This window comes from Falco biarmicus, chromosome 4, assembly GCF_023638135.1.
Source record: "Falco biarmicus isolate bFalBia1 chromosome 4, bFalBia1.pri, whole genome shotgun sequence".
Classification (NCBI taxonomy): Eukaryota; Metazoa; Chordata; class Aves; order Falconiformes; family Falconidae; genus Falco; species Falco biarmicus.
This window is the reverse complement of record NC_079291.1, coordinates 61735596-61760939: the sequence shown is the minus strand read 5'-3', so window position 1 is coordinate 61760939 and position 25344 is coordinate 61735596. Positions and strand designations below refer to the sequence as shown.

The 25344-nt window shown below is 44.3% G+C and overlaps 1 protein-coding gene across 14 annotated transcripts in view; it reads left to right on the top strand.

Moving 5' to 3' along the window:
- MAP4 (microtubule associated protein 4) overlaps nt 1-25344 on the top strand; it is a 170719-nt gene that overhangs the window by 128240 nt on the left and 17135 nt on the right. For 11 of the 14 annotated variants that reach the window (XM_056333975.1, XM_056333967.1, XM_056333972.1 and 8 more), the window contains 5 exons: nt 16149-16249; nt 17151-17363; nt 18837-19014; nt 22558-22617; nt 22782-23095. In XM_056333975.1, the coding sequence (XP_056189950.1) occupies nt 16149-16249; nt 17151-17363; nt 18837-19014; nt 22558-22617; nt 22782-23095 (866 nt within the window). The remainder of the gene's footprint in view (nt 1-16148; nt 16250-17150; nt 17364-18836; nt 19015-22557; nt 22618-22781; nt 23096-25344) is intronic. The other 3 variants (XM_056333974.1, XM_056333978.1, XM_056333966.1) reach the window with 2 other exon arrangements.

Below are 25344 nucleotides of genomic sequence, written 5' to 3'. Positions count from 1 at the left end.
AATCAGCTCAAAAATATTATCAGATATGTTCACAGTTGAACAAAAATATTTTAAAATCATGTTTACAGTATTTAAGACTGCAAAACCTCTCCCACCCTGTCCTATTTAATCCTTTTGGGCATTGTCCACTTGCTTGTGTGAGCGATATGGTTTGTGAATTGTGAAATCCTCATTACAGCAATGCTCGTGATTGCTGTTGTGACTCCAAAAGAATATATTGAAATTCACTGAAAACAAAGCCCTTATGCTGAAAGAGATCATTCTGCGCTGCGATGTTTGGAGCTGGGCTTGTTTTGGGGGTTTGTGTTTTGTTTTTCTTTAAGGGGAGGAAAACTGCTGACCTGAGTTCCTGAGTATCCTTAAGAGTGGTTCTTCAGCAGGAATTAATACTTCTAAACACATTGATTGTAATAGAGTTTGACAGAGAAAAAGGAGATGGCAACGTTTCCCAAAACGTGTAACAACCCAAGAAACACTGCTCACAGAAAAATCATTTTGCTGAGACGATTAAACCCCACTGGTGTCCAGCCAGAGATGGATATTTCTGTTGCAGAAGTGTATTTCTCTTGATTTATTGGTGTGGGTTTTTGCAAAAGAACAAAACCTGCCGTTTTCGTTCGAACTAGTGGCTGAATCCAGTAAATGAGGCGTGCGGCAGGCAGGGGGTGGGGAGGGCGTTCTGTCATGAATGCAGGGGGCTTGGTGTGTCGTCACCGGCGCCAGCAGCGCGCTCAGCTCGCTCAGCGCTGCTGTACAGCCACGGGAGGAGGCAAAGCGATCGGAGATGTCTCTCTCGAACAAGCAGCCCGCATCGCTCTCTGAATACAGCCAGCTGTGCAAAAGCAAGAACACGGAGAGCTTCTCGGAAGCCTTCCACTGCATGGAGTCCCCGAAAGACTTCGGCAAAACTGAATTCGAATGGCAGAGGACTGAGGGGAAGCTTAATGAGATTGGCTTGAATGTAAACTCAGGGGGACCGATTAAGGATGGGCTCGTTAAGACTGCTGGCTTCACGGATGAGGACAAGCTCTGCTTCTTTGAAGGAAAACTAGACAAAGAGCTAAAAATAGCTCAGAAAGACAAAAGAGAAATTGAGGTGCAAGGCAAAAAATACCAGGCAGCTGCAGGTCACCTTGAGAGCTGGTCTTTGATTTCCGAAACGTTCCCTCCTGCAGAAGGGAACTTTGCAAACCCTAAAACTACAGATTTTCATGTGGGACAGGCAGGACCTGAAAAACCTAGTCCAGGGCTGGGTAAAAATGAAGCCATCACCGATCAGGAGAAAGCAGCCGGGAAGGCTGGAATGGAGACCAAATGCCAGCCAGCCCCGAACCTGCCCAATCTGTCTGTGTCGGAGAGTGCTCCCAGCAAATCCGTGAAGGAACAGGAAATCAGTGTCTGGAATCCAAATTTCCACCCTATCCTGCCCAATGATTCGGGGTCTAAAGAAGCAACCGTGAAAAAAGATGGAGCCCCCAGCTATTGTGTAATTGGGGTCGTTAATGACAACTATGTGCAGAGTAGCTTTTCTTCCTCCTCAACAGCACCTAAGCCAGAACCTCCAACTACCACCGTAGAGCTTGCACAAGATGACTCCAAAAGTAGTCACTTTAACAATACCGCTGAAATGGAGGAAGAGATGGAAGACAAGCTGAGCTGTGCAGACGACGGCAGTTTTCTGAACAGGGCTGCCCACCAAAGGAAGGCAATGAGGCGTGCAATGTCAGAGTGCTCTCACTTGTCAGTGCCCCTAACCCTTAACCTGGCTGATAAATACCCTGAGCCAGTGCTTAGAGAAGACGTTGCTACTGGTCTGCTCTCTCCTAATAGCAGCCTGACCCAGTGCTCGAGCCCCACAGCCAGAAAGCCGGGCGCACCGATGAAAAGGTCAATGACCGTGTCAGAAGAGCAAACATCTGTCTGCAGCTTGGGTCCTGAGCAGAGCTGCGCAGGGCTGCCCAGCCTGGTGGTGAAGGAGCATCAGTCCCTGCTGGCAGAGGAGCCGGCTGCCAAGAAGAGAGAGGAGTGGAACAGTGGCAGCAACTCGGTCAAGAAAGAGCTGGGCAGCCCAAGCTTGTATCACAGCAAGCTGGAGCAAATCCCTGAAATCAGCAGCCAGGACAAAGAGAGGGAGGAGGAGGCGGTGGTGGCGAAGAGGGAGAAGAGAAATGCCACCGATGGAGCTGCCGGCTTTGATGCTCCCAAAAGCAAATGCACCGAGATGGAATCCACCAAAACTGCTCCACTGGAAAGAAAAGAAATTGAGGTCAGCAATATGCAGAGCTCTCCGTCTCCCAAGCAAGGAGATTTACCACGTGATGGTATGTTGCTAATTTTTACCTCCCTGGGGAGTGAGCAGACAGTAGCTAGAAAGCAACTAAGTGACTTTACAGGCTGCAGGCAGAGGGGGGGGCAGCTCAGTACACCTGAAAAGAGTAGCGTGGTTCAGGTTCCTATAGTTAGAACAAAGGATGTGGTTTGGGTAGATGAAAATGGAGGAAAAACATGTAAAAAAAACAACAAATGCCTGGCTGATTCCACAGCATCTCTTGCAGCACCAGCTGTTAATTGCTTGCTGGGATCCTAAACCTGGCTAATAGATTTTAAAATCTGTGGCACCCACAGCAGTCTCTCTTCAGTACCCTCTTGCCACTCCCTCTTGTGAGCATAGGTGCCCTCCTGATTTGCAAGCTGTATTGTTAGAGCAGCGTTATCAAAGTTAAAACCTTCCAACCTGTGTCAGAAAGGTCTGCAGGTTGTGCTTTCCCATTAAGCTTTTAGTGCCTCTTGGTATTTCTGTTTGAGGAGGCAGCAGGAGCAAGTCGGTATAAGGATGTATGTAGTTACGCTCTTCCTGACTGTTTCAGTGCTGAGATTCCAAGTGGAATTTCCCTGTTACTTTCTGTAACCTCTTTCCCGAAACCCCAGTTACAATGGAGCCTTTCCCACTGCGACGTGTGAATAGCAGCTTGTTTTACTTTGTAGTGGTTTGTTGTTTCGATAGTGCTGTGATGGATGAGGTCAGTCTTCCCGGATTTAAAATCTGTGAGAAGAGTAGTTAATCTTTGTTCTCCAGCCTGAAACAACATCTCTGTCCCTCTTGCCAGCTTCAGCCAGCAATAAACCTGCTTTTTTCCTAGATTATGGGTGCGAGGATTGTCTATGTGCTTTGTCTGTTCCCTGCGTTAACAAGAGCTGTGCGTGGGAAGAGGAAAGAAAATGTGTTGGGGAATAAAGACAAAAGACTTGCATTGAGTATTTTTGCATCCAGTGACGACTTCTGTAGCAAACTGGTTTGCTAAACATTCGGAAGACTAATCTAACACTTGATATTGTCATACCCTGGGCTGAGAGTGACATGCCGATGTGCAGAGGGATGCGCTGCTCAGGTGGAGCTCCAGAATGCTGGGTGCGGGGTGCTAGCAGAGCTCCCCCACGATGCGGAGCTCGGAGCAGGATACTGGGCTCTGCTCACAATCCCGGTCAGTCACCGTCTCTGGTTTGCGGTGCGTTAGTGACACCCAACGGTCAGTCACTCAGCCCCTGCATGCCTGCGCCAGGCTCTGCTCATCCCTCCTTTTCCAGCTGTCTGTAATTCCTTTCAACACTGTCATATTCTGTGTCTAATTAGAGTTTTACTTTTCTCTATTCATTTATCGTGAGATGCTTCAATTTCCAAGACTGGCAGTCGGAGATCTGTAGAATGAGGTTTGGGCACTATGAACCACCCCTCTCTGAAGTGCCAACATGTCTTATCGCCTTCCCCTTTTGTTAGCTCAGTGTTACCTTGTTCCTTACGGTCTACTTGGTGTCCAGATTTTAAATAACTTTGGCAGCCGTGAGATGGAGTGCCAGTTTTGGTGGCAGCACATCATAGATTGCAGGCATCAGTCCTGCCGAGCCTGAGCAGAGATGTCAAATCTTTTCACGCAGGCAGGAGCCATCAGCTCTCCTGTTGATAGTTGCCAGAGCGATCCAGTGATCCTGGCTGTGAGCCACAGTTGGAGGGGACACCTGGAGACGTGTTTGCTTGGGCACGAGCAGGATCTGTGTGGCTCTGTGTTTGCCTGTGCTCAATTTTGCACGTAAACACGAAAGGGTCATCAAACTTCTTGACACCTTAAACATGATATCAATAAAAGCAATGCTGCAATAGAGGTGGAACAGAAAAAATAGTGCTGTGTTTGTGCACACCTTCCACGCCGCAGAATTTCTGGGGCAGTGGGGTTTGCTGACACCTGCTCTGCAACTGAAGTTTATTTGCGACGAGGCAAATTAGCAAGGAAGTTCATATTTTGGACAACCAGGAAACCAGATTTGGCTAGGCTGGCAAATTCTGTCAAGCTCAAGAGGCAGCCGTTTCAAAACACAGATATGTGGGATCTTTAAATCAGAAAAACATTTAAAACATAATTTAAAGTGGATTGACATGTTGTCCCCAGGGGGGCTGAGCATCAGTGATGTAAAGGTCACTGAAAGATATGAGTGCTCGGAGTCTTTTGGTTGGATTGTTTTTCGCAGATGGCTAATTCATATTGCCAAGCTTTCTTTTAAGTATCTAGGTTTAAAATTTTGCTCTCATAATCTTTATTTTAAAAGCTAGTTTATCGTCCATATAACCATAGGTCTGAGTGTGAACTGATACAGTAATAAATGAGGTAGCAGACGGCTCCTGGGCTTCCCTGGGGCAAGAACACCACAGAGTTGTAACTAATTTTTTACTCTCTTCTTCAAAATTAAGAGCTGATTAGGTTTGGTTTGTTCTGTTTTGTACAATGCATTGGTAAGAAATAAACTCTGGATTTATTCTCTCCTGGAAGAAAACATAGCAGCAGGTGCAGTTAAATGTTTTCTTTGCTTTATATATGTGTAGCTGAGAGAGAATTTTTGGAATACAAGAGAAAACGGACAAAAATTCCTCAGATGTTTCTGAAATTATTTCAAACTCTCTGTGATGAGCTTTTGCTTCCTCTCCACTGTTAATAAGCAGAGAGGCGGTTATAATAAAAATAACTCAACCAAGCAAGCTGTCTTGGCTGTAAGTATGGAACTGATTCTAAATCTGTCCTTTGCATTTTATTCACGGCTAAATTACCCTTTACCTGACGTGTCCTTGTCAGCTTCCCCTGCTTCAGTCGTGGCATTCACCTTGCAGGTCTCCTTCCAGTCACAAGGCACAAGTGCAGAATGGCCAACGTACCTCTTGTATCTGACAGAAACAGAATTTTCCTTCTTTTTGTTAATTCCTCTATTTTTCTGCCTATCTGTTAGTTCTAAACCCAGCACTTATATTTGGGGTGGCAGCTTTTGCCACTTGCACTTTCTTTCATCCTAAAAATTCTTGAAGGAGTTGTCCAGCTTGACTCCCGTCATTTGAATGGCATCTCTCTGAACTTCTGCCAAAAGTGGACTTCCTTGGTCCTGTGCACCCAGGGTTGGGGGGATTTTTGCTAAGCATCTGCTGTTCCTGTGCTTTTTTTAAGGTGCCCTAAAATTGTACATGAAACATTTCTTTCTTGCAAATAGTTTGGTGTTAGTATGATGGCATGTTTAGTTAAATTTCATTCTAAAAATTGTCAGAAAGGCATACCCATTCAAAACTCACGTACCCACAACAGGTATTTTAAGGAAGGAGATCCTGGCTGCGGATTAGTCCTTATCAGAGCTGAGCTGCGGAACTTGTTCTGGTCCCTTACTCCTTCAGCAATTACTGCAGATTCTCACCAAAACAAGCGGTCACATTGTTTCCTGCCCTGAACAGTAGCTCTGATGCATGTTCACCTTGTCTGCAAGCTGTTGTGTGTTTCATTGCACATACCTCGTCACCTCCAGTGGTGTCCCTTAGATAAGCAGTGCCATTCACTGCCCTCACCTTCTGCCTTTTCTCATTTTCTTTACATTTCCTCCAACTTGAAGTATTTTCTGCTCTGAAATACCAGGAATTCCAGCCTCCACTGGACCACACTCTGTTGGGACCATCACCTCTCTGATACTCAGCGGCTCAGTGTGTGCATCAGAAAAATAGTCTTGGTTTTCTGATTCTATTTCTTTACAAATCTATAAGCAAGGTGTGCGGTCCAACATAACTTCTGAATCTTCTGCGGGTTTTTTTGCAGCAGAACACTTTGCGGTTTATACCGCAAAGGTAAATACAGAATCCCAGACTTCCAACATGACTGAGTGAGGCTGTGATAGCCTATTGCCTCATTTTACATAGATTAAAGTTAATTATGGGATTAGGAAATAGCAGCCCAGCTACCTCATAATGAACTAATGATACTTGTTCAGGTAATGTTAGTGGTCTGGAAGATTCCTTGCCAGTTGAAGTCATGCTTTTAATGAGAAAGGAAGAAAGAAACGATTGCAGGCTGCGGGCAGGAGGGGGAAATGAAGGGACCGGTGCTAAAACAGTGCCTGATATGGGCTGTGGATAGTTCTTGGTGTATGCATCTTCAGCCTTAAACATAAAATAAACATTGGCATCTCTCTCAGAGATCTCAGGGAGAGTTTAAAATTGATGCTGAAAGTATTGTAATCGTTACATAAATCAGGCAGGTTCCCTGTTTTGCAACACACACTGTGCTTTCTCAAAAATAGCAATAACTACCGGCCAGTGGCTTACAGCAGGTGCCTGAGTTTTCCTCTTCCCCTTTCTCTGGGGAGAGCTGTGAGAAGAGCAAGGAGATGTTCAGGAGCAGAAGAGGCGTTGAGGGCAGCGTGTGCTGGCTGTGTACAGGGGTGTTGTTTGTGGCCACACACTGCTCATCCCTGGAAATTCCTGCTGCAAGCTCGAGGTGCCAAGTGTGGCGGGACTTAGAGAATGGGAATTGCTATGGATGGGTCTTCAAGGTACACTGGGTAGCTTAAGGGTATGTAAAATGTCATGCCTGAAGTCCAAGGCCACTGGTACATCAGCTGGTGTAAGGCGTGAGAAGACCCCTCAGGCTGGGCTCTCTGTTGCTTGTTGTTGATACGGGATGATATGCAAGTGTTTAATGTTGGACCCATTGGATCACTGGAAACATCTTATCTTTGTGCTTAAGTGTTCAGAGGCAGGATTGTGTGTGTAATTATTTTGCATTTTGAACAGTATGGAATCGCAGTTTTATGCCTTTGGATACTGGAAATACCCCGGGTGTCGCCTGGCCCAGGCACTGCCCCAGCTCGAGCAGCCAGCTGGAAATGCTGGGAGGTTTCAGCAGCACTCAGCAGCCCTAGGGACAGCCCGAAGCAGGAGTTGGGGCAGCCGTTCTCCCCGCTCCCCACCTGCTATCCCTTCGGAGGCGGCTTCAGTTGTGTGGGTTTGCTGGTATTTTAGCCTGGCTGGGAGGTGTGCTTGGCGCTCTCGCTTTGGTTTGTCAGGGGCATGGGCAGAAATAGAGCTTTTTGTTGGTTTTATGAATGTGCTTCCACTTTTATCAATGAAAAGGGAAAAGCTCATGATTTTGTTAGCTTTTTTTATGCCCAGCATCAAATTTTTAGCACTGTATCACCATCAAAAAGAGTATGTTCATTACTTTAAATAACTGTTTGGTTTTAGTTTGTGCAGTGTTAGATAAACATGGCGAGTAGTCTGATTTAGGATTTACCTTCCTGCGTAGAAGACAGTCATAACAAATCAACCTAGGTTTACAAAATGCAGGCAAAGAGGACATCTGGTTTATTCCTCAGTTCTTGAGTGAAAATGTACACATTGATTGAGTTGCGTTCAGTGCCAAATAAAATGCTTAGCTATTCTGTATTTGGGTCAAGCAGGAGATATTTTATTTAGGCTTTTCTGGAGAGGAGAAAGCAGATAAGGGTTGTATTTCTGCTTAAACTGAGATTTGTTATATTTGTAGATACTTTTGTCTTAAGAGCCTTAAACAAAAAGGCTTTCTTTGATGGTGTTTTTTTTGATGGAGCAGCTCCTTCTGGGTGGTGATGGATGAAGAGGAAGGAGCTCATGCCTCTGCAGCATTGCTGGTGAAAGCAGTATTTAACATGGTCTGGTTTTGGTTTTAAGGTTGTTTACGTTTAAGAGGGAGAGTAAAGATGGTCGTTGCCTTATTGCTTAATCTATTTCTCTTAATGGATTTTCAGTTGATTACTCTAATCCCTATGAGAATTATGGAGCTGTTTCATTGAATGATGTTTTATTTCAGCTTAGCCTGCTAAATATCCCTTGCTGCTGATATGGAAGATGAGTGCCTGGCCTCGTTCAGGAGCGTGTTTGAATGCAGCTGCAAGTCCCCTTCCATTTTGAAGCACATAAATGAGCCAGCCTGGATCAGTGGCTGGGGGTAAGGCAGGTGAAACTCAGACCCCTAAAACAGGAGCTAGTGCCTTAACAAGTGGGGTAGGTGGGAAATGAGGGGGTTTAAGTGATACCAACTCAGGTACCACCAAAATGCTTATTTAACTAGTCAGTAAAGGGAGAAACAAGATGTAACATTCTTTAAAATCTTCCAGAGTTCAGTACGTAATTACTGCTGTCCTTCATCTTCAGCTTTTGCTTAGTGCAGTACCAGAAGACAGAAATGCTTACTTTTGGCCTTTTGAGATGAGCCTAAGCTATGTTATACTGGGGTCTTCACCTGTTCCTTTTCATGTGGAGAATGAATTTTTGGGAATGCTTATTCTTGTATAAGTTGCTGCATGATATTTGAGCAGTAATGTGCATAGGCTTTCATTCTGAGTTGCATGATTTTTAAAACAGTGCGATAACATGGTATAGCTTTAAAAAGATATGGGTATGTTTCTATAAGTACTTTTTCCTAATTTTACTTCTTCGGGGAAGGAAACACGAACAGTGAAGCTTTTCAGATTTAGAGCCTGGTTTTTTCACACACAGTAACCGCTTTCACGAGAGCGCTTTACAGCAAAACTGATGGTTGAAGGGATCTGAAAGACTGAAGGTCTGTGTTTGCCTCTCCTCTTGGGTTCCAGCTCAGCGTCACCTCACACGAGCTGTAACCCTGATGGTTTCATTTCTGTTCTGGCCGAGGAGGAGCAATAATGCTACCGTTGTAAGGATTTTATAGGATGTAGTTGTCACAAGGATGCTTTCGTGTGGCTTTCCTTCAGCAAATTGAGTTTTAGGAATTCAGAAAGGAAGAGAAAACAAACTAGAAAAAATTATATCAATTTATAAATCCATTATGTATTTGCATTTTGAATGCAGTATGTAAATCTGTGTGTTGTCCTCTGCCTCAAAAAAGTTATAATAGAAGTAGAAATATGATAAATAAAGGCACTGTATTAGAGAAATTCATATGGAGAATGGCTGAATAAACTAAGACTCTTTAGCTTGGAAGAGAGAGGACTTGGAGAGGGAGATGATTGTGACTACTGTCTATAAAGTCATCAATGACATGAAAGTTGTGAACAAGAGAAGACTGTTCAGTTTTTCTAGCATAAGAATATGGGTCATCAAACAAAAATAGCAGCAGCAGATGAAAGCAAATGATGCTGGGTGACTTCTCAGCTATTTACAGCGAAGCTGTAAAACATCTTGTGCCAGGAATTTATGGACTGTGATGTTTTATTATATCTTTTTTTTTTTACCATGAGGCTAATAGAATATTGAAGGAGAAGTCCCAAGATGTGGTATCTCCATCCTTGGAGATGCTCTGAAGATGATTGAAAGCCTCCTGAGCAATCTGGTATAATTTGAACAGGAGATTGGGCTAAATGACCTCCAGACATCCCTTCCAACCTATATTGTTCTGCTGTTCTAATGTTAAATGATTACATGGGCTAAAGGGCTGTTGGACAAGTCTCCAAGACTGCAAGTCACAGGATGGGGAGAGCGATTTATTTGAGGAGGAGGAGGAGAGTGGGGTGGTTTTTTTTTTCTCCTTATGGTTACAAAATCTATATATAGTTACTTATAATCAGGACTTGCCTTCAAGAAGCCGTATGATTAATTGCATACAGTGTGGGCATCCTCCACTACATAGCTGCAGTACAGACTGGAACAGAGCTCTGGGGGTCTCCAGTTTAACCCCCGACTCAAACCCACGTGTAAGCAGATGAGGTTGCTTCAGGGCCTTGTGTGTCCCTTCCAGGTCTGAATGCCTCCAAGGCTGGAGATCTTGCAGTCTCCTTGGGCCTCTTCCAGTGTTTGACCTCCCTGACACTGAAGAAGTTCCTCCTTATATTTGGAAGTTATGCTGGCCATGACTGTAAGCAACCTGATCTGCTGGGACCTGCTTTGAGTGATGGGTCGGGCTGGTGACCTCGGAGGTCCCTTCCAAACCTTCACTGCTCTGTGACTGTGTCACTTGAACACTTTGCTATATCCATGCAGGCAGATTGCTGAATTCTCACAGTAACCCGGGGTAATAGGTATAATCGCATTTTGAGTTATGAGTTCAAGGTTAAAATCATGAAGCGTTGTCTTGGCTTTCAGTATGTGGGTTTGCAGTCCTTTTTGTGTTCGGCTAGAAAAGCTCGGAGGAGCGGTGTGGCAGTTCGTGTCACCTGCCATTCCTTGCTGTGTTATTCTGCTGCCTCGTTCAGAAGTGCCTGCTGTCATTTCCTATTGCCCAGCTGTTCTGTTTTCAAACAGGCTTCAGCAGCTTTTGCCCCCACTTTCTTGCTGCTTTTGAGGAAGAGCCCCCGTTAGCATCTGCAAAACTCCATCAAAACGCTGAGTTTGGTTTGCCTTGTTCCTTGGCCTTTTTTAAAAGGCGCCTGTGGTTTTCAGACAGCAGAGCTTAAAATCAACCAAACTCTCCCTTATCCCACTTTTTTTTTTAATTCATTCAGAGGGAGGTTCTGTACATCCTTGTGATGTGATGGGGAAATTCTCCATTCCTTAGCTTCCTTCTAATGAAAGAAGGTCTCCTTAGAGGAAAGATAACCAGAGGAAAAGCTTTGACATCAGAGTCTTGTGGTTTACTGGATGCCAGTTTTCTGTTGGGGCTGAACAACAGGTTGTAAGACGTGCTTGAAGGCTCCTTGGAAGGTTCTCTTGAGCCGTGTTAGTGCTACATAGGAAGCTTGGGAGAGGGACTCGCTGTTCAAACAGGGATGTTTTTATAAAGAAATAATAGACAGTCTGTGTAAACATTCATGTTCAGCCTTGGAGGACAGCTTTGGTCTTAGGCAGCTGATGAGGTAGCTGTTCTACAGTGTGTTCTTATTGGGGGAAAAAGACATTTTTAAAGCCATCACAGAATCCCAGAACGGTTTGGGTTGGAAGGGCCCTTAAAGCCCCCCCAGTCCCACCCCTGCCACGCGCAGGGCCCCCTTCCCCCAGCCCCGGTGGCTCCCAGCCCCGTCCAGCCTGGCCTTGGGCACTGCCAGGGCTGGGGCACCCACAGCTGCTCTGGGCAGCCCGTGCCGGCGCCTCGCCACCCTCACAGGGAAGGATTTCTCCCTCAGCTCTGATCTCCATCTGCCCTCTTCACCTCTTTTGATTGTTTTATATCATGTGACATCTCTTCGAATGGTAGCTCACCTGCTGCTAGTAGCCACCGAGAGTGGCAGCACGTATAGAAGTGAGAGGTTAAGTATAAAATACGTTAAGAGTCTGCTCAGACACCAGGATTCTTGTGTAAGTAGCTTGTTATGAGTGGCTGCTCACACCTAAAAAACAGGATGAATTGCCGTTCAGGAGACTGAGCCTACTCCACGGCTATGTGGATGGCCCCACATGCTTTATTTGCGTCACAGTATTTAAACTTGACTGTTGGAGGCAGAATTATAAGTTTCCTCATTAGTGTTTTTTTATGGTTCACTCTGCTTATACAAGACAAAGCAGAGTTAAGTTCTCCATAATTTTTAAGACCTATAGGAAGAATGTTTTTCCTTTCATCACAAGGAGCTGAAGCTTGAGGGTTTTTTGAGTGTCAGTTTTGGCACAGATGGCCTTATTTTTGCCATTTATTCTGAAAAATCACCGCTGCTTGTTTGTTAGGAGTCTTCTTCCCTCTGGCTTCAGTTTTGTCTGACACACCATGTGGTCTTGTTTGCTGGGTCCTTCATCCAGCAATGGCAAATATCTGGTTTCTGGTGGCAAATTTATTTTAAGAATAGACTTTTTAACTTGTTGGCTCTAGTGTGCCTTTGTCAAACGTGGTTTCAGTGCTACAGCTCCTGCACATGGCCTTGGCTGGGTGTTACTACAGCTTTGGGACTGTCTTCGAGCATTTGGCTGACCCAGCACCGCAGTGGCGAGCGCTCTGGCAAGGCTGGTGCAGGGTCAGTAGGGAACTCTTCCGGTTTCTGCCACCAACACCTTGTGTAGGTCTTGCTGTGCTCAGCTCCATCCATGCAGGAACCTGGAAGAGGCAGCTGGTACACAGGTGATGCTGGGGATGCAGCCTGGGAAGCACTGGGAGACGGGCCACTGAGCGAGGCCAGCACAGGGGGTCACCTGGGACTTCAGCCAGCAAGAGGGTTCAAACTGGGGGATGGGGGTTTCAGTGAATTATAACATCACTGAATTTCAGCAGGTTTTTGTATGAGAGAGGGCTGCATCTGCCGGTGTCAAACTCCTGCTGCAGACAAGAGCAAAACTTTCTCCAGGAAACCATTGCAGTTGTCTTTGATGTGCAGGGTAGTTCTTCAGTGTTTTTCTTAGAACTGGCCTGTTTTTTCCAAAGCCACCTGGAGGCAGGTAGGTACTGTCAGTACGAAGTGATGGAAGCCCAGTGTCCATGTAAGAAGTGTCGGGCCACCCAGGGGTCGCTCCTCCACACAGCACAGCAGGAGTCCCGACCATCCCTCCTTCTGCCGGCTGGAGCACGTCTGAAAGGCACTTGATGCTGCTGTTAGGGGAGACATAAGCACCACTTGCCAAGTTTGCTGTTTTGTAATTGATACCTGTAAAACCTCCCAAACAAAATTCCGGAGCTCACGGGTTCAGTCGTTATTGTGGAGTCACTTGTTTTCTCCGGTGCACTGAGATATGAATAATTTCTTCTAGTTTCGCTCTTAGAAATTGTGAAGCAGTGGTGCCTCACAGTACTGTGAACTGACACGCACAAAAAAAGTTTGATTTCCACCGATAAAAACATACTTGGTGAGTAATGAAGGGTGAGCAGGGGATGAGGATGGATGTACCAAGCAGCATGGTGCAGCTTGCCGTTGCAGTCAGTAGCAGCAGGGAGAAAGGACCCGATTGCAGGGTTATGCCTTTGAGTTGATCGAAGGAAGATGCCAGATTGGAATGTCCTTCCCTCTCTCCTTCAAGCCCCTGTCCCCCTTTCCCCCCCGGGAGTAATTCAGCTCTGGGTGCTGACTCAGCTGGGCTGGATTTTCTCCATCAGCGAACACCAGGAGCTGCAGCGGCCGAAGGAGGAGCCCTGCTCGGGGCAGAGCAGCGCCTGCGAGAGCTCCCAACAACATGTCTTTGAAATATCTTTCAGAGGTTTGCTGCCATGCTTGGAGGAACAAGCAAACTGAAAAGTCTCTTAAATAGTTCTTGCAGACTAATGAACAAATTTGATTAAGATTTGGCAGCTTTTCCTAATACTCCCTTGTAACTAGGAAATCTTCCCAGGCAGTTCTCTGCTGTGTGTAGGAGAGAGCGCCTTCATAATTAAACGATGAATGAAAGCGAGTGTACTGATGAGCACACTGGGTTGTTTCTCAAATTGAGGCAGCACAAAACAAACCTATCCTTCTGTGATCCCCTGGGTTGTGTGCCCCGGCGCATCACAGGCTGTGAGAGGTGGAACCTGAATTATGGCCCTGTGCCCCCTGGAGCAGGGGAGTTCCCTACCCAGCTCTCCCGCGTTCATCATTATTATTATTATTTACAGATATAAGTTGTTTAACCTCTATGTGTGCTATCCTGCAGTGTAGCTCCATCAGCCTGGTTACGCTACATTTCAGGTTTACATCAAAAAAATACCCTATTTGTTTTGTGTGTTGAAGTTATTCGCTCCAAATTTCTTGTATAGTAGCCCGTATTTCATTAGATAACAGGAAATTCATGTTGTCATTAGTTTGGAAGCATGGAAGCTGCTGAGTTTTAAATCGTGAAACTTTGGAAGTTGAGGTTTTTTTGAGGACCTGCATTAGGCTCCCTGAGCAGATGAATTCCCCTTGCTGCGGGGATGCTGTGATACTGTCACCAAGCAAGAGGTTTAACGTTGCCGCTGAATTAGCTGAAATAATAAGGACAGGCTATACATGTAAGGTGACTTCCAAACGGATGGAAAGTCACCTTGCTGTCTGAGGTATTTGAGCCTGGTAGGATTCAAAACAAAGCCATCCCTAGGCGTGGGGTAAGACTGGTAGGATTCAAAACAAAGCCATCCCTAGGCGTGGGGTACCGGGAGCAGGGAGCAATGAATGGACAGAAGTTTGTTATTCAGAAGGAAGAACCATTGACAACAATTGCTCTTTCTGGTGTTGCTGTAGATAAAACTGACAAGTTAAATGAGGGAGAATGTAAAGGTTTATTGAAATGCAGTGGAGAAAACCCATATAGAGGAGCCAATGTAAATTAGCTAAAAAAAAAAAAAAAAAAAAAAGGGCTTTCTAACTGAACATGAATGATTCTTGAGAATTTTGCATTAAAAACAGTGGCCAGCCTGTACATTTTGATGCTTGTTTTCTTCACAAGTCTGTTTTGTATGCCTAGGATGCTAAACCCAGTGCTGCAAAACATTTAGTATGGCTTGGAAGCTAAATAGCTAGGAAGAGGCTAAAGTAGTGCAAGGGAAAAAAGGCTACTAAACTGGTTCTGGAGTCAGAAAAATAAAAACAACAACAAAACCGTCCTGCTGTTGAGCATCTCCAGGGCAGGCAGAAAGCACAGACTTATTTTGTGTTGACTGTTTCAACAGTGGCGTTTATACCAGTATTGAACTTTCCTCTGAGATGCTCCCTTCGTGACTGACAAGCAAAAAAATGTGAAATATAATCATTTTCAAAAGACATGGAAAACAACCTTTATACTGTTGGAATTGTTACACTATTGCCTGGTGGGCCCTTAGCATGCGCTGCAGCATTACAATCTGTTGTATTGTTATAAAAAGAAACACCTAACACAGATAACGCTTATTTTCATCCCCAGATGGCAAGGGAAAACGCATACGTTTGTGATGGGTTGATTGCACCGTATCCTTCATAAAATTCAAATGCCGCAGGAATTGCAGTGGAAGACAACTCATAGCAATGCAATTGTACAGCAACACGGCGGAGAAGTAGCGTTTTAAAAGCTATTTATAGGGAAATTGCCTTTTGCACGTCTCATGGTGCAGAGCAGCATGGCAGTTCCGCTGTAGGATTTATAAGGTATAGGGAGAAAACTTGGTGAAGCTGCTACTAAATTAGTGTTTTGTTGTATTGTTTGCTTTGGAAGACAGTAGTTATCGTGCTGGTGGCTGGGCAATGCTTTTGAGACCGGTTTTTAAAGGGAGATGAGGAAGTGGTGGTGGCCGCTCTGCTGCTGTTGAAGCAGCGGGTGGGTTTGCTGTCCCTCCTCGGGATAACACCCTTTGGTGGCAATGGCAAAAATGAGCGATCACAGCCAAAACCTGCCAGCCGGGTGTAAGCTTTGTGCTGTGAAACACGGCATGCACAGCATGACATGATGGTTTCCACACTAACAAGGGTCAGTATGATCCACGCACACTAGAAGGAGATCCTGCTTTCCTGTGCGACCTTTCCCGTTAGCCGTCGGGCTCCTTTCGGTGCCGGGAATCCTCCCTGCTCCCAGAGAGCTGCAGTGCCTGGATGTGGGTGGAAGAAAGGTCAAGAAGAAACAGCCATAATGATAGGGATAGCTTGAAATAGCATCCTACGTCATGGTAAGTCATAGTGTGAAACCTGGAAGAGGTCAGATCTTCACGATAAGCATTCCAACAATTTATTTTAATAACTCGAAAGTTGGGAAGGTTTGCTATTTTAATTAAACCGGAGGTTTTCTTCATCTGCTATCTGTCTTTTCCTGCTAATAATAGGAGAAATTGGATGCTAATGGCACCTGGATGAACCTGTCCTGTTACGGGGAAAATCTTTCTTCCTATAGGTGTTCTGGTTTTGTGGAAACTTTCCAGAAATAGCCAACCTGTAACTCTCTCAGTTCTCTCTCCTCCTGCTACTGTGTTGAATAATAGTACACTAAAAATATTGTATTTCAAAAAAGAACCTCAAACTTACAAAGTCTCCCACACACACACTTTTTTTTTTCCCCCCCCCCCCAGCAAAACCAGAGGAGACCAAACCAGCTGAAGCTGTGACAGGGAACGATATCACAGCACCTCCCAACAAAGAGCTTCCTCCCAGCCCTGAGAAGAAGACAAAGGTAGGTGTCGTTTCATGGTCAGCTTCCTTACTCCTTTCTTTGCTGCTTTCCTGCTGCTTCAGCTGTGGCAACACAGGTTCTGTTTTCTGAGCTGCCATTTTACTGCAACAAAGACACTCAGTTATGAAGTTGCAAACAACTTGTCCTGCAGCAAATGTGACTGAAAGTGGATTTAATAAATGTGTGGTAAGCTTTATTTAAATTAATTCTCTGGTTGGTGTTGGTGTAGAAGTACTAAACATGTATGAGAACACTTCTGCTACACCGGTATTCTACTAGTTGTTTACGACACGTTTATTTGCATTACAATTAGCATTCAGAGATCCTGCTCGGGATCTGGTACTCTCATATTTTAGGGCTGGTTATGAAGCATGAGAGACCTGCTTTTATAACCCTGCAGCATTCAGCAAAATCCAACCCCAAATTCTTCAAGCAGTGGTAGGGGCAGGGGGTTCTTGGTCCCCTTGAAGGCGGCGGACGGGTGACCACTAGAATTGATCAGATGAGGATTTAGAGCTTGCAATCCGTTGTGTGCATGTAATTGGAAAGCAATGTGCTGTGTATTGCACGTAGGACTAGCTGCCAGGAACACCCAATTACTAATCCCAGCTTTACCAGCGATTCCTTCTGTCACTTTAGATGTTGCTGGAATAAATCCTGTTCGCTTTGAATTGAATGGCAAAACTCCACTGGGCTCCGAAGGCAGCCCTCTTCTGCTGCTTCATTTTGGTCTTCTCATTCTGCTCAGAAAACAGAAAGCTAATTATTTTTTTGTTTGTTTGTTTCATTTAAAATATCATTTTTATGTTCTTGCAGCTCAATGTTTTGGTTTACAATGCGCTATTTTTTGTTGTATTTTTTGTTTTTATACTGGATTTTGCTTTTTTGAAAAAACATAAAGCCTGCCGCATCCACATCATCTGCAAAGCCTGCAGCAACGAAAGCCAGGCCCCTGTCCGCTACCAGCCCTAAGCGGCCAGCCTCTGCCACGCCTGGCCCAAACAAAAAACCCACGAGCCCTACTGCAGGTCCTACTCCAGCCACTACTGCTAAACGCCCAGCCACCAGTACTACACGTCCCTCCACCTTAACTCCAAAAGAGACTAAACCAAAGGTAAGAAACTACTTGCTTTCGTGTGGGAGCTCCCAGAACTTGTTTACACGTTAACTTACCAGCTGCCTTACCCAAGAGTCAAAACGATTCTGGTGCTCACCGTGGGAGGATGAGATCAGGGCTGTGAATCACTGCGTTGTGAGAGCCATGTAGTTATCGGTATTGGCTTCCACTGACCCATTTAGGGCATCAGGTCTCAAGCATTAATTGTGTCGTCACAGAGAAGAGAATTAAACTTGACTGTAGTACTGTGCCTTTCCTAGTGAACTGTCACAAAGTGCGCAAGATAATTATTTCTTCCCATTACTAAAGGAGGAGGGTTTTTCAAATGTAGATACACTACAAACATAGGATAACTCTTAAATCCAGACAAGAGCATGGGAAAGCTGAATGGAGAGCTTTGATAGTAATATTGAGGGGGGGGGGAAATAATGTTTGAACACTTCAGTATTTCCCACAAATTGTGTCTTTATGATGTCTGGCCATTATAAAATCTGTAGAGAGATAACTGATAATACACTTCTGTGCTGATGAAATATCGGAGATTTGGAATTCTCCAGTAAGAGAAGATTTCTGGACAGTCCTTAAGTGTTGCATCTTAAAGCTGAAGTAGGATATCCACGTGTAATGTTAAGAATGGGAAATGTCCCTTGAATCTTCCCTACATTAACTTGCGAAATTTTAGTAGGAGAGTTCAGATTTGAAAGGGAACGTTAAAATCTGTTTCAGAAGCTTTCTGTTGATGTCTAAATGCTAGCATTTCTCCTATACATTTAAGCTTAAATAACTGAATTTGAGTGTCTTTTAAAACTAAATAAAATAAGAGTGTGAAAGCACAGGTGCAAATCTGTACTTTTCCTGTGAATGAGTGTTTTCAGTTTTAAGTTCTTGTATGATTCTCAATCCCTTTTTAATGAACTCAAAATCTTCTCATTTGTTTCCATGCATTAACTTGCTGTTGTCATGCTTAAGAGATCAGTCAGTTTACAAACAAGTGACTTAACAGGGACAGACAAGGAATAGTTTTCCAAGTGAGGAATGAACCACAGACACTTAATTCTTATGTCCGCAGTGTTTTAATGAATGCTGCCTTAAGCTCAGGATGCATTTCTGCTCATGAAGGAAAGCAGTCTCTCCCAGGAGTGTTGCTAGTGGACTGATGTTTTCCATTTTGTTCAGAAATCAAAACCCCCTTCGTATCTGTAAATGGCCTCCACACATTAATGCTGAAACAGATCTGGAGGAGTTCTGATACTCAGCAGGGTCTGTGCTCCGTGTCCTGCACTGAACGTAGCCAGTTGCTTGTGCATGCCTTAATTATATGCTTCATCTGCATTATAATGTTTCAGAAGTGCCTAGCTTATGTGCTTAAGAATTTAAACAATTTCCGTTCATTTCAGGCTTTTTGTTGGCAAGCACTTTGAAGAGACTGTCAGTGAAATACTGGCTTTAACGTAGCCTGCTCATTTCCAGGTTGCAGATGCGAAGACCACAGAGAAGCGGACCTCACTGTCAAAGACTCCATCATCTGCCTGTCCTAAAACTACTGTCAGGAGCACCCCTACTACTCCTAGGACCACAGCAGCATCACCGGTCACTGCAACCACTGCTGCAAAAAATACTGCTACTTCTCCACCGAAGCGGCCCACATGTAAGTAGGCTCTGGTTTTAGCTCAGGAGATCTCTCTTTGTAACCAGCTGCCAGTTCTTGTTTGAGTAGCACCACTGGTTCACACTGTGATGTCTTTCTCACATATTCCAGTATGCTGGCTGCTTTTTCCTGTCTTTAGGTGATTCTGTGGCCCCCTCAGTTTATTCAAATTAGTCTTCTGGTAAGCAAGCTTGCCATCTTCAGATTTGAAATAAGGAAAAAAAAACCCAAAACCTTGAAGTGCAGCCATTTGTGAGAAGCATAGCTGCTCTTAAGCAGCACTTCTGAGAAGTGTAAGCTGGCCTGCCTGTCAGTCAGGAGCTGACCTGAAGCTGAGCGATAGCTGGAATCTCAACCCTTTTAATACAACACAGGACAAGATCCTTCCTGTGCCAAGGTACTGAAACCATAGGTCAGACTTTTCTCACCAGGGAGAAAAACTTCCAAAACCAAGTCTGAATGACCTGCAAGGCCAGCTTGGATCAGCTCTGTGTGATTCAGGGTTAATGCAATTACAGAACATGCATGATTTATGAAAAGGAGTGCTATTACCTCTGCATTTTTCCATAGTAACAGAATAAACATGAAAAAACAACTTAAAACTTGGGAAGAATGAATCTCCAGGAGAGGACTTGAAGCACTCAAACTAGTGCATCTGAAAAACAAAAAAGGTTGAGCAGAAGTGGAGGTGTTTCAGTAGTGCGGAAAGGATTTGGAGCTGAAATTACATCAGCTTCATCAGAAAACTGTATCCCACTCCTGCTGTTGCTAAATAGGGAACTTCCCATGAGTTTAACACAGCACAAAATATGAGCAGCATATTAGCATCTTGAAAACAGTGTTTTCACTCGTTTTAATGGAGCTTGAGAGATTTAACGTCAGATAAAAATACAGTTAAATGTTCTCAAGTCTTTTCAAATGACTAGACCTCATTGGCAAAATTTGCCAATAAACACATAAAACTAATAATACATATTGGTTGCTTTGTTCTATGAGTCCCAAAGCATGAATTCATAACCTGTCCTTCCCAAAAGAATAGGAATGTTTTAACTATGTTGAAATATATTGGGCTAGATGTACATTGCATACTTTATGCTCATGGGGAAAAAGTAATTAATCAAGTGCAGAGGAAGTGTTGTGCTTTCGAAGAGCTGTGTATCTGAACTGATCCTCTGGACATCATTGTGAAATTCATTTTGTGTGGTCTTTTATGCAAACTGCAGCCCAGAATGCTTAATACGTTTTAATGAGTTCAGTAAATTTCTCCTTCCAAAATTGAGACACAAACAAAGAAGTGTTTTCTGATGACATTTGAAAAGAGATGGAGTCAATGATGCAGAGATGCAGGAAGGTTGTTCCAAGTGGCAAGATGTACAGAGGAAGAGGCTTCTGCACCAGCGAGGGTGGTGGGACGTTGCCAAAGTACAGTGAGAACTGGGTGGGCGAGGGAGAGATGAGGTCAGCTGGAGAAAACTCCATCGGGACTTAAAGCTGTTTTGTCTGGATCTGGAAGCGCACAGAGGAGTCGTGAATGGTAAAAGAAGGGAGTCCTGTGTTGGAAGAGGAGACGGTGAGGGGGTGACAGGGCGGACAGTGTTGTGGGGGCTGAAGGGGGGTCGCAACAAGCCGAACACTGCCAGTTCGGTTTGGGTAGAGCACGTGCAGCTTCAGCTGGATGCACAGATGTAGGTGATGGAGACCTGGATCCTTCTGATCACAGTTTAGTTTCTCATTACATAGTGCTGAGCCAGATAATCAGTTTCTGGGTAAAGACGATACTTCAGGAGGACATCTGCTCTTGCTTTTCCTGTGTCAAAAGGCAGGCTTCCTTGTGGTTTGCTCAAGCGTGTAGTCATTCTCACTGTTTAAAAATGTGTTTGTAGTGGCTTGTTTTGAAATTACCTGGTTTCACTTTTTCAGGTATTAAATGTCAGTCATTTTCTCTACAAAACGAGAGCCATGAGTTACGTGGTGCTTGATTTTTATTTAGTTTTAGTTTTTCAGTTTTTTCCTCTCCCTGTGAAAATAACTCTTACATTTGTACAAGACCACCTCTCTGTCCTTCAGATCAGGAAAAGGTCAAAGTTTTTGACTGCCATCGTAGATCATTTTCCCAGTGGCCTTACCATTCTCCAGGTTTTCAGCATCACAGGCTCGTAACATAGACAAAAGCATTCCAGCATTTGTCCCCCCACTGACACCAGCAGAAATAACAGCTCGTTCTCTCTTACAGTAATATATTAGCCCTTCTGCCTTCATAGAAAACTGAGTCTGCTCTGTCCGTATGGTTTTCCCAGTTAAAGTTGTGGTCTCTAGAAATGAGCTTAGGTTGGTTTGACAGGACGTTTATTGAAGTGTTTGGTATTAATTATGTCTCTATCCTTCAGGCCTTATTAAATTATTCAGATGTGTTTCATCTCATTAGCTAGTATTTTATCTGGTGTTTAATTGAATGCTTTTAGCAAAGTCAGGATGGAATGATCCAGACTCGCCTGGCCTATAGTCATGTGCCTCTTGTGCTTGCTCTTTTCTGTATAGGTTATTCCACAAAGTACCCTGCCAGCTACTTGAGTTTATCTAAAAATCTGAGACTGTTAGTGGAAATTAAATATTAGAAAATGGGTGTTTTCATAATCTCTAACTTAGATATTTTTTTTTTTCATTTATTGTTAAGACTTCAATGTTGCCTTCCTTTGGATATTGAAATGAAGCAGATTTTAGCCAAAGCTGTTCATCACTGATAGTAAAAAAAAAGCTACAATGTCATTATCAGAGAGCTCCTTAAAAGAACATGCTGTTTACATTTTTCAGTCCGTGATTTTTGCCTTGATCAATTCTATGATTCTCTCCTGCTTTGAGAAATACAGATGCATCCCTGGTTTAGACTGTCCTCTGTATGTGGAGTGTAATCAGGTCACGATCATTGGTGTTTGCCCAAAGGCGTAGTTCAGTTTAGCAATTGATTTTTTTGGTTTTATACAACTATAACAGGGACCGAAATATGTGCAATAATGTCTGTGCAAAAAAATTGGCATGGGTTAGAACTGATCCGGCAGTGAGACCGATGTTATAGATGGACAAATGTGGTTTTGCTTTCACTACTTAGTAAAGAAAGGGAGCAGTGCTTTGGGGTTTTTTGAGAAATGAAATTGGGGCAGGGTTAAAATGATCTTAGTGAGTGCTGTCAAATTCAGAAAGCTAATTTAAGAAAAAACAAAATGCAAACCATACCCCAGGTGTGCTGCATCACTGAGTGATGGTCCTTTAGGTGAACTGATCCTCTTGCTGGAAAAGACCAGTGGGTTTTGCTGTTAGGAGGAGGGCCTCAGGCCAGTGTTCAGACAGAGCCGTTAATTCTTGAGATGCTTTCTTTCAAGCAGCATGTTAGAAATGGGGGCTGTGGGTAAAGAGGGCTGTCAGGGTGTGAGGAGCTGCGGAGAGCCCCTGACCTCCAGCGAAAGCTGTGCCATGATCTGGGCTTCTCATCTGTGCAAACTGGCTCCTGCTCGGAAATGCTTAACCAGTGTGTTTTGTGTTGGGCAGCTATCAAGACTGATGCAAAGCCTGCAGATGCTAAGAAGACCTCTGCGAAGTCGCCATCAGGTAACTGTTCAGTTTCCATCTAAATCAAACCCTCCTTGTTCAGGGCGGTGTTTATTAAGCAGGTGCAGTGGGTACATCTTTAGGACTCTGAGGAAGTTTGTGTAAATGGCCTCTGACCCATCTTTTTCCCCCCTTCCCTCCAACTATCACTGTGATAATTGTAGCAGACTTGAGCCGCCCTAAGAGCGCTACTGGGAATGTGGTAAAAAGTAGCGCCACAACTCCTACCACCACTTCCAGTGCACCCACCTTACCTGGAGTAGCCACCAGTCGTCCCAAAACCAAGCCTGCTGCAACCAAACCCACCACAACCTCAACTGCAACAGCAGATGCTAAAAAAACAACTGCGAAGGCTCCGACTAAACCTGTTTCCAAGCCTTCTCGCCCGACCAGCAGCGTTTCTGCTCCAGATCTGAAAAATGTACGTTCCAAAATTGGATCAACAGATAATATTAAGCATCAGCCTGGCGGAGGAAAGGTAAGTTTCTTCAAGCTTCATAACAATAAGCGCTTTGGAACAGTAGCTCTTAAGCGTTATGGGTGCTCTTTGCTAATTTTGGTGGCTGTATCCTCACTGCTCTTCTCATTTATGCTCTGCAGAGCTCCTCTTTGGGTTCTTGGTTTATGCACAAGGCATTAACAAGGCAGCAATAGTAGCGTACAGAAGGAATCCGCCCTAAGAGCCTTCATGGTGTTTACTGACATACGTACAGGAATTCAAAACTGAGGTTCTGTCTTTCTGTCGTACATCCTGACATAGAAACTAGTTGGTAATGAAAGCTCAAAATCTTGTCTATATTCCAAAACTTTGCCTTTGAATAGAGGAATTGAGTCTGCTGAGTGGTACAAGAGGTGGAATAACACACTATGACGCAGGAAATCTGGATTCAGGAGCAAGTTCCACAGCATCTTGCCCGGGTCTAGGAACGGGGACTGTGTTCGGCTTGTCAGGACTAAAGCTGAAATGAAATGGGTCCACATGTGCTGCTCTTCGGGTAACCTGGGGTGGCCGCCAGGAAAGAAGAGAGTAGTGTTGGATGATTTGTAGGGAAAAGCACACGCATGGACACAGCTTGAGGCTCTCAATCAGTAGTGGTCTTAAATTACACTTTCACTGGGAGTATCTACCATGTAAATGATGAAGGATTAGAGATATACCTCTAGCCCTCTTCTGAGGGTTTAAATAATTTTGTGGATATGTATAATCATAAAACCTTTATTGGGTATGGTATAACAGATACACCCATCTTTGCCTGACCAAATGTGTTAGCAGCTTGCCCATAGTCAGAGGGCTTTAATTTCTACCAAGTGGAACAGATTTGCCCACTTATCTTTGCCGCAGGTCTGCAGTAATGAATAACTCTGCATATAACTTTAATCTAGTGCCAAGAGAGCACGTTTCATGCTGGGAGCCTTAATCTCCTCTCAGGCACATTAAAGTCAAGGGCATTCTTGGGCTGCGGTGGTGTGTGTCACAGACAGCATCGATACAGCATGGATTTATTCTTCAGAGTTAGAGTATTGTTGTTACACAATGCCGTAGTACAGCCCTCGGAGGTCTAGAGGACAGAAACTTCCACTCCCCAAAACAGTTTTTGGAAATGACAGACCAAGTCTGCTAAAAGCTTTGAGGCAAGCCAGGAAGGTGGCCCTTTCAGATGCTGTATATTATAGCTTAAAACCAAACAAGTTCAGAAAGCCTTCTGCCATCTGGTCAAAAAACCCATGTAAGACTGTTCTGTTACTTTAAACCACGCTAGGGTTCCGAGGACTGCAGAGCTTTTTCGCTTACAGGGGCATTGTGTCAGTTTAAGGGAATTTGTTCTTACATTTAATTGTACTGTCCTTTTTCTAAATTTTCATAGAATTGTTAAACCCTAACAATTGTACTTTCAAGAAAATTGTCCTTTTTGTAGTCTTACTTACGCTGAGATGTTTTTAGAATCTGAGAATGGTATAGGAGTGCTGGGGTTTTATTGTTTACTGTTCTGTTGGTGGTAGGTTAGTGAGATACAGGATTTATGCTGAGCCCCCCAAAAAAAATGCAGGTTCTGCTGCACTTACCTGGATCTAGATTAGCAGAAGAATGGATATTCTCAGGTAGTTGCTGAATTTTTCTAACACCTGTAAATTTTCATTCAATTTTCTGCATAGCTGGATTAGCTGGGTCCACCTGCATTTGATTAGCCAAAATCTACATCAGCTGTTGGTCTCAAAGCCTGAGTCAGATCGGTGCATGGGTGCAAAATCAAAACTGGAAGTACAGTGTGTATGTATCCAGCAGAGCCCTCAGAGCTCAAAGGCCAAGAAAATCAGCCAGTGGATGCCTTTGCCTCAAAGATCTGTGTGAAGGAGGTGGTTCTGCACTGCTGTTGGGTTTAATGTTTTGGCAGAATATAATGTACTGGGGTCACTTGGTTACCTGCCAACGTGACTGCTGGGGAAAGGAGATACCGAGGAAGGGCACCTATGAGTTTTTTGAGACACTGAAAACTTAATTACTGCTTTATGGCCACAGGGTGCCTGTTTCATCCTGTGTCTGAGTGATGTTGCTGCCCTTCCACCCCCTTCGTTTCATTGTTCCCGGGCATGGGGTTATACTTTGCCTGAGAATTGCAGCATGTAAGAAGTTCTCCTGGGTCATCTGCTCCACTGAATTGATCTGGGTGGCTTGTGTTCCCATACTCTCCTGCCCACACTTTTCCTTTTGCTGGTTGAAATCATCCG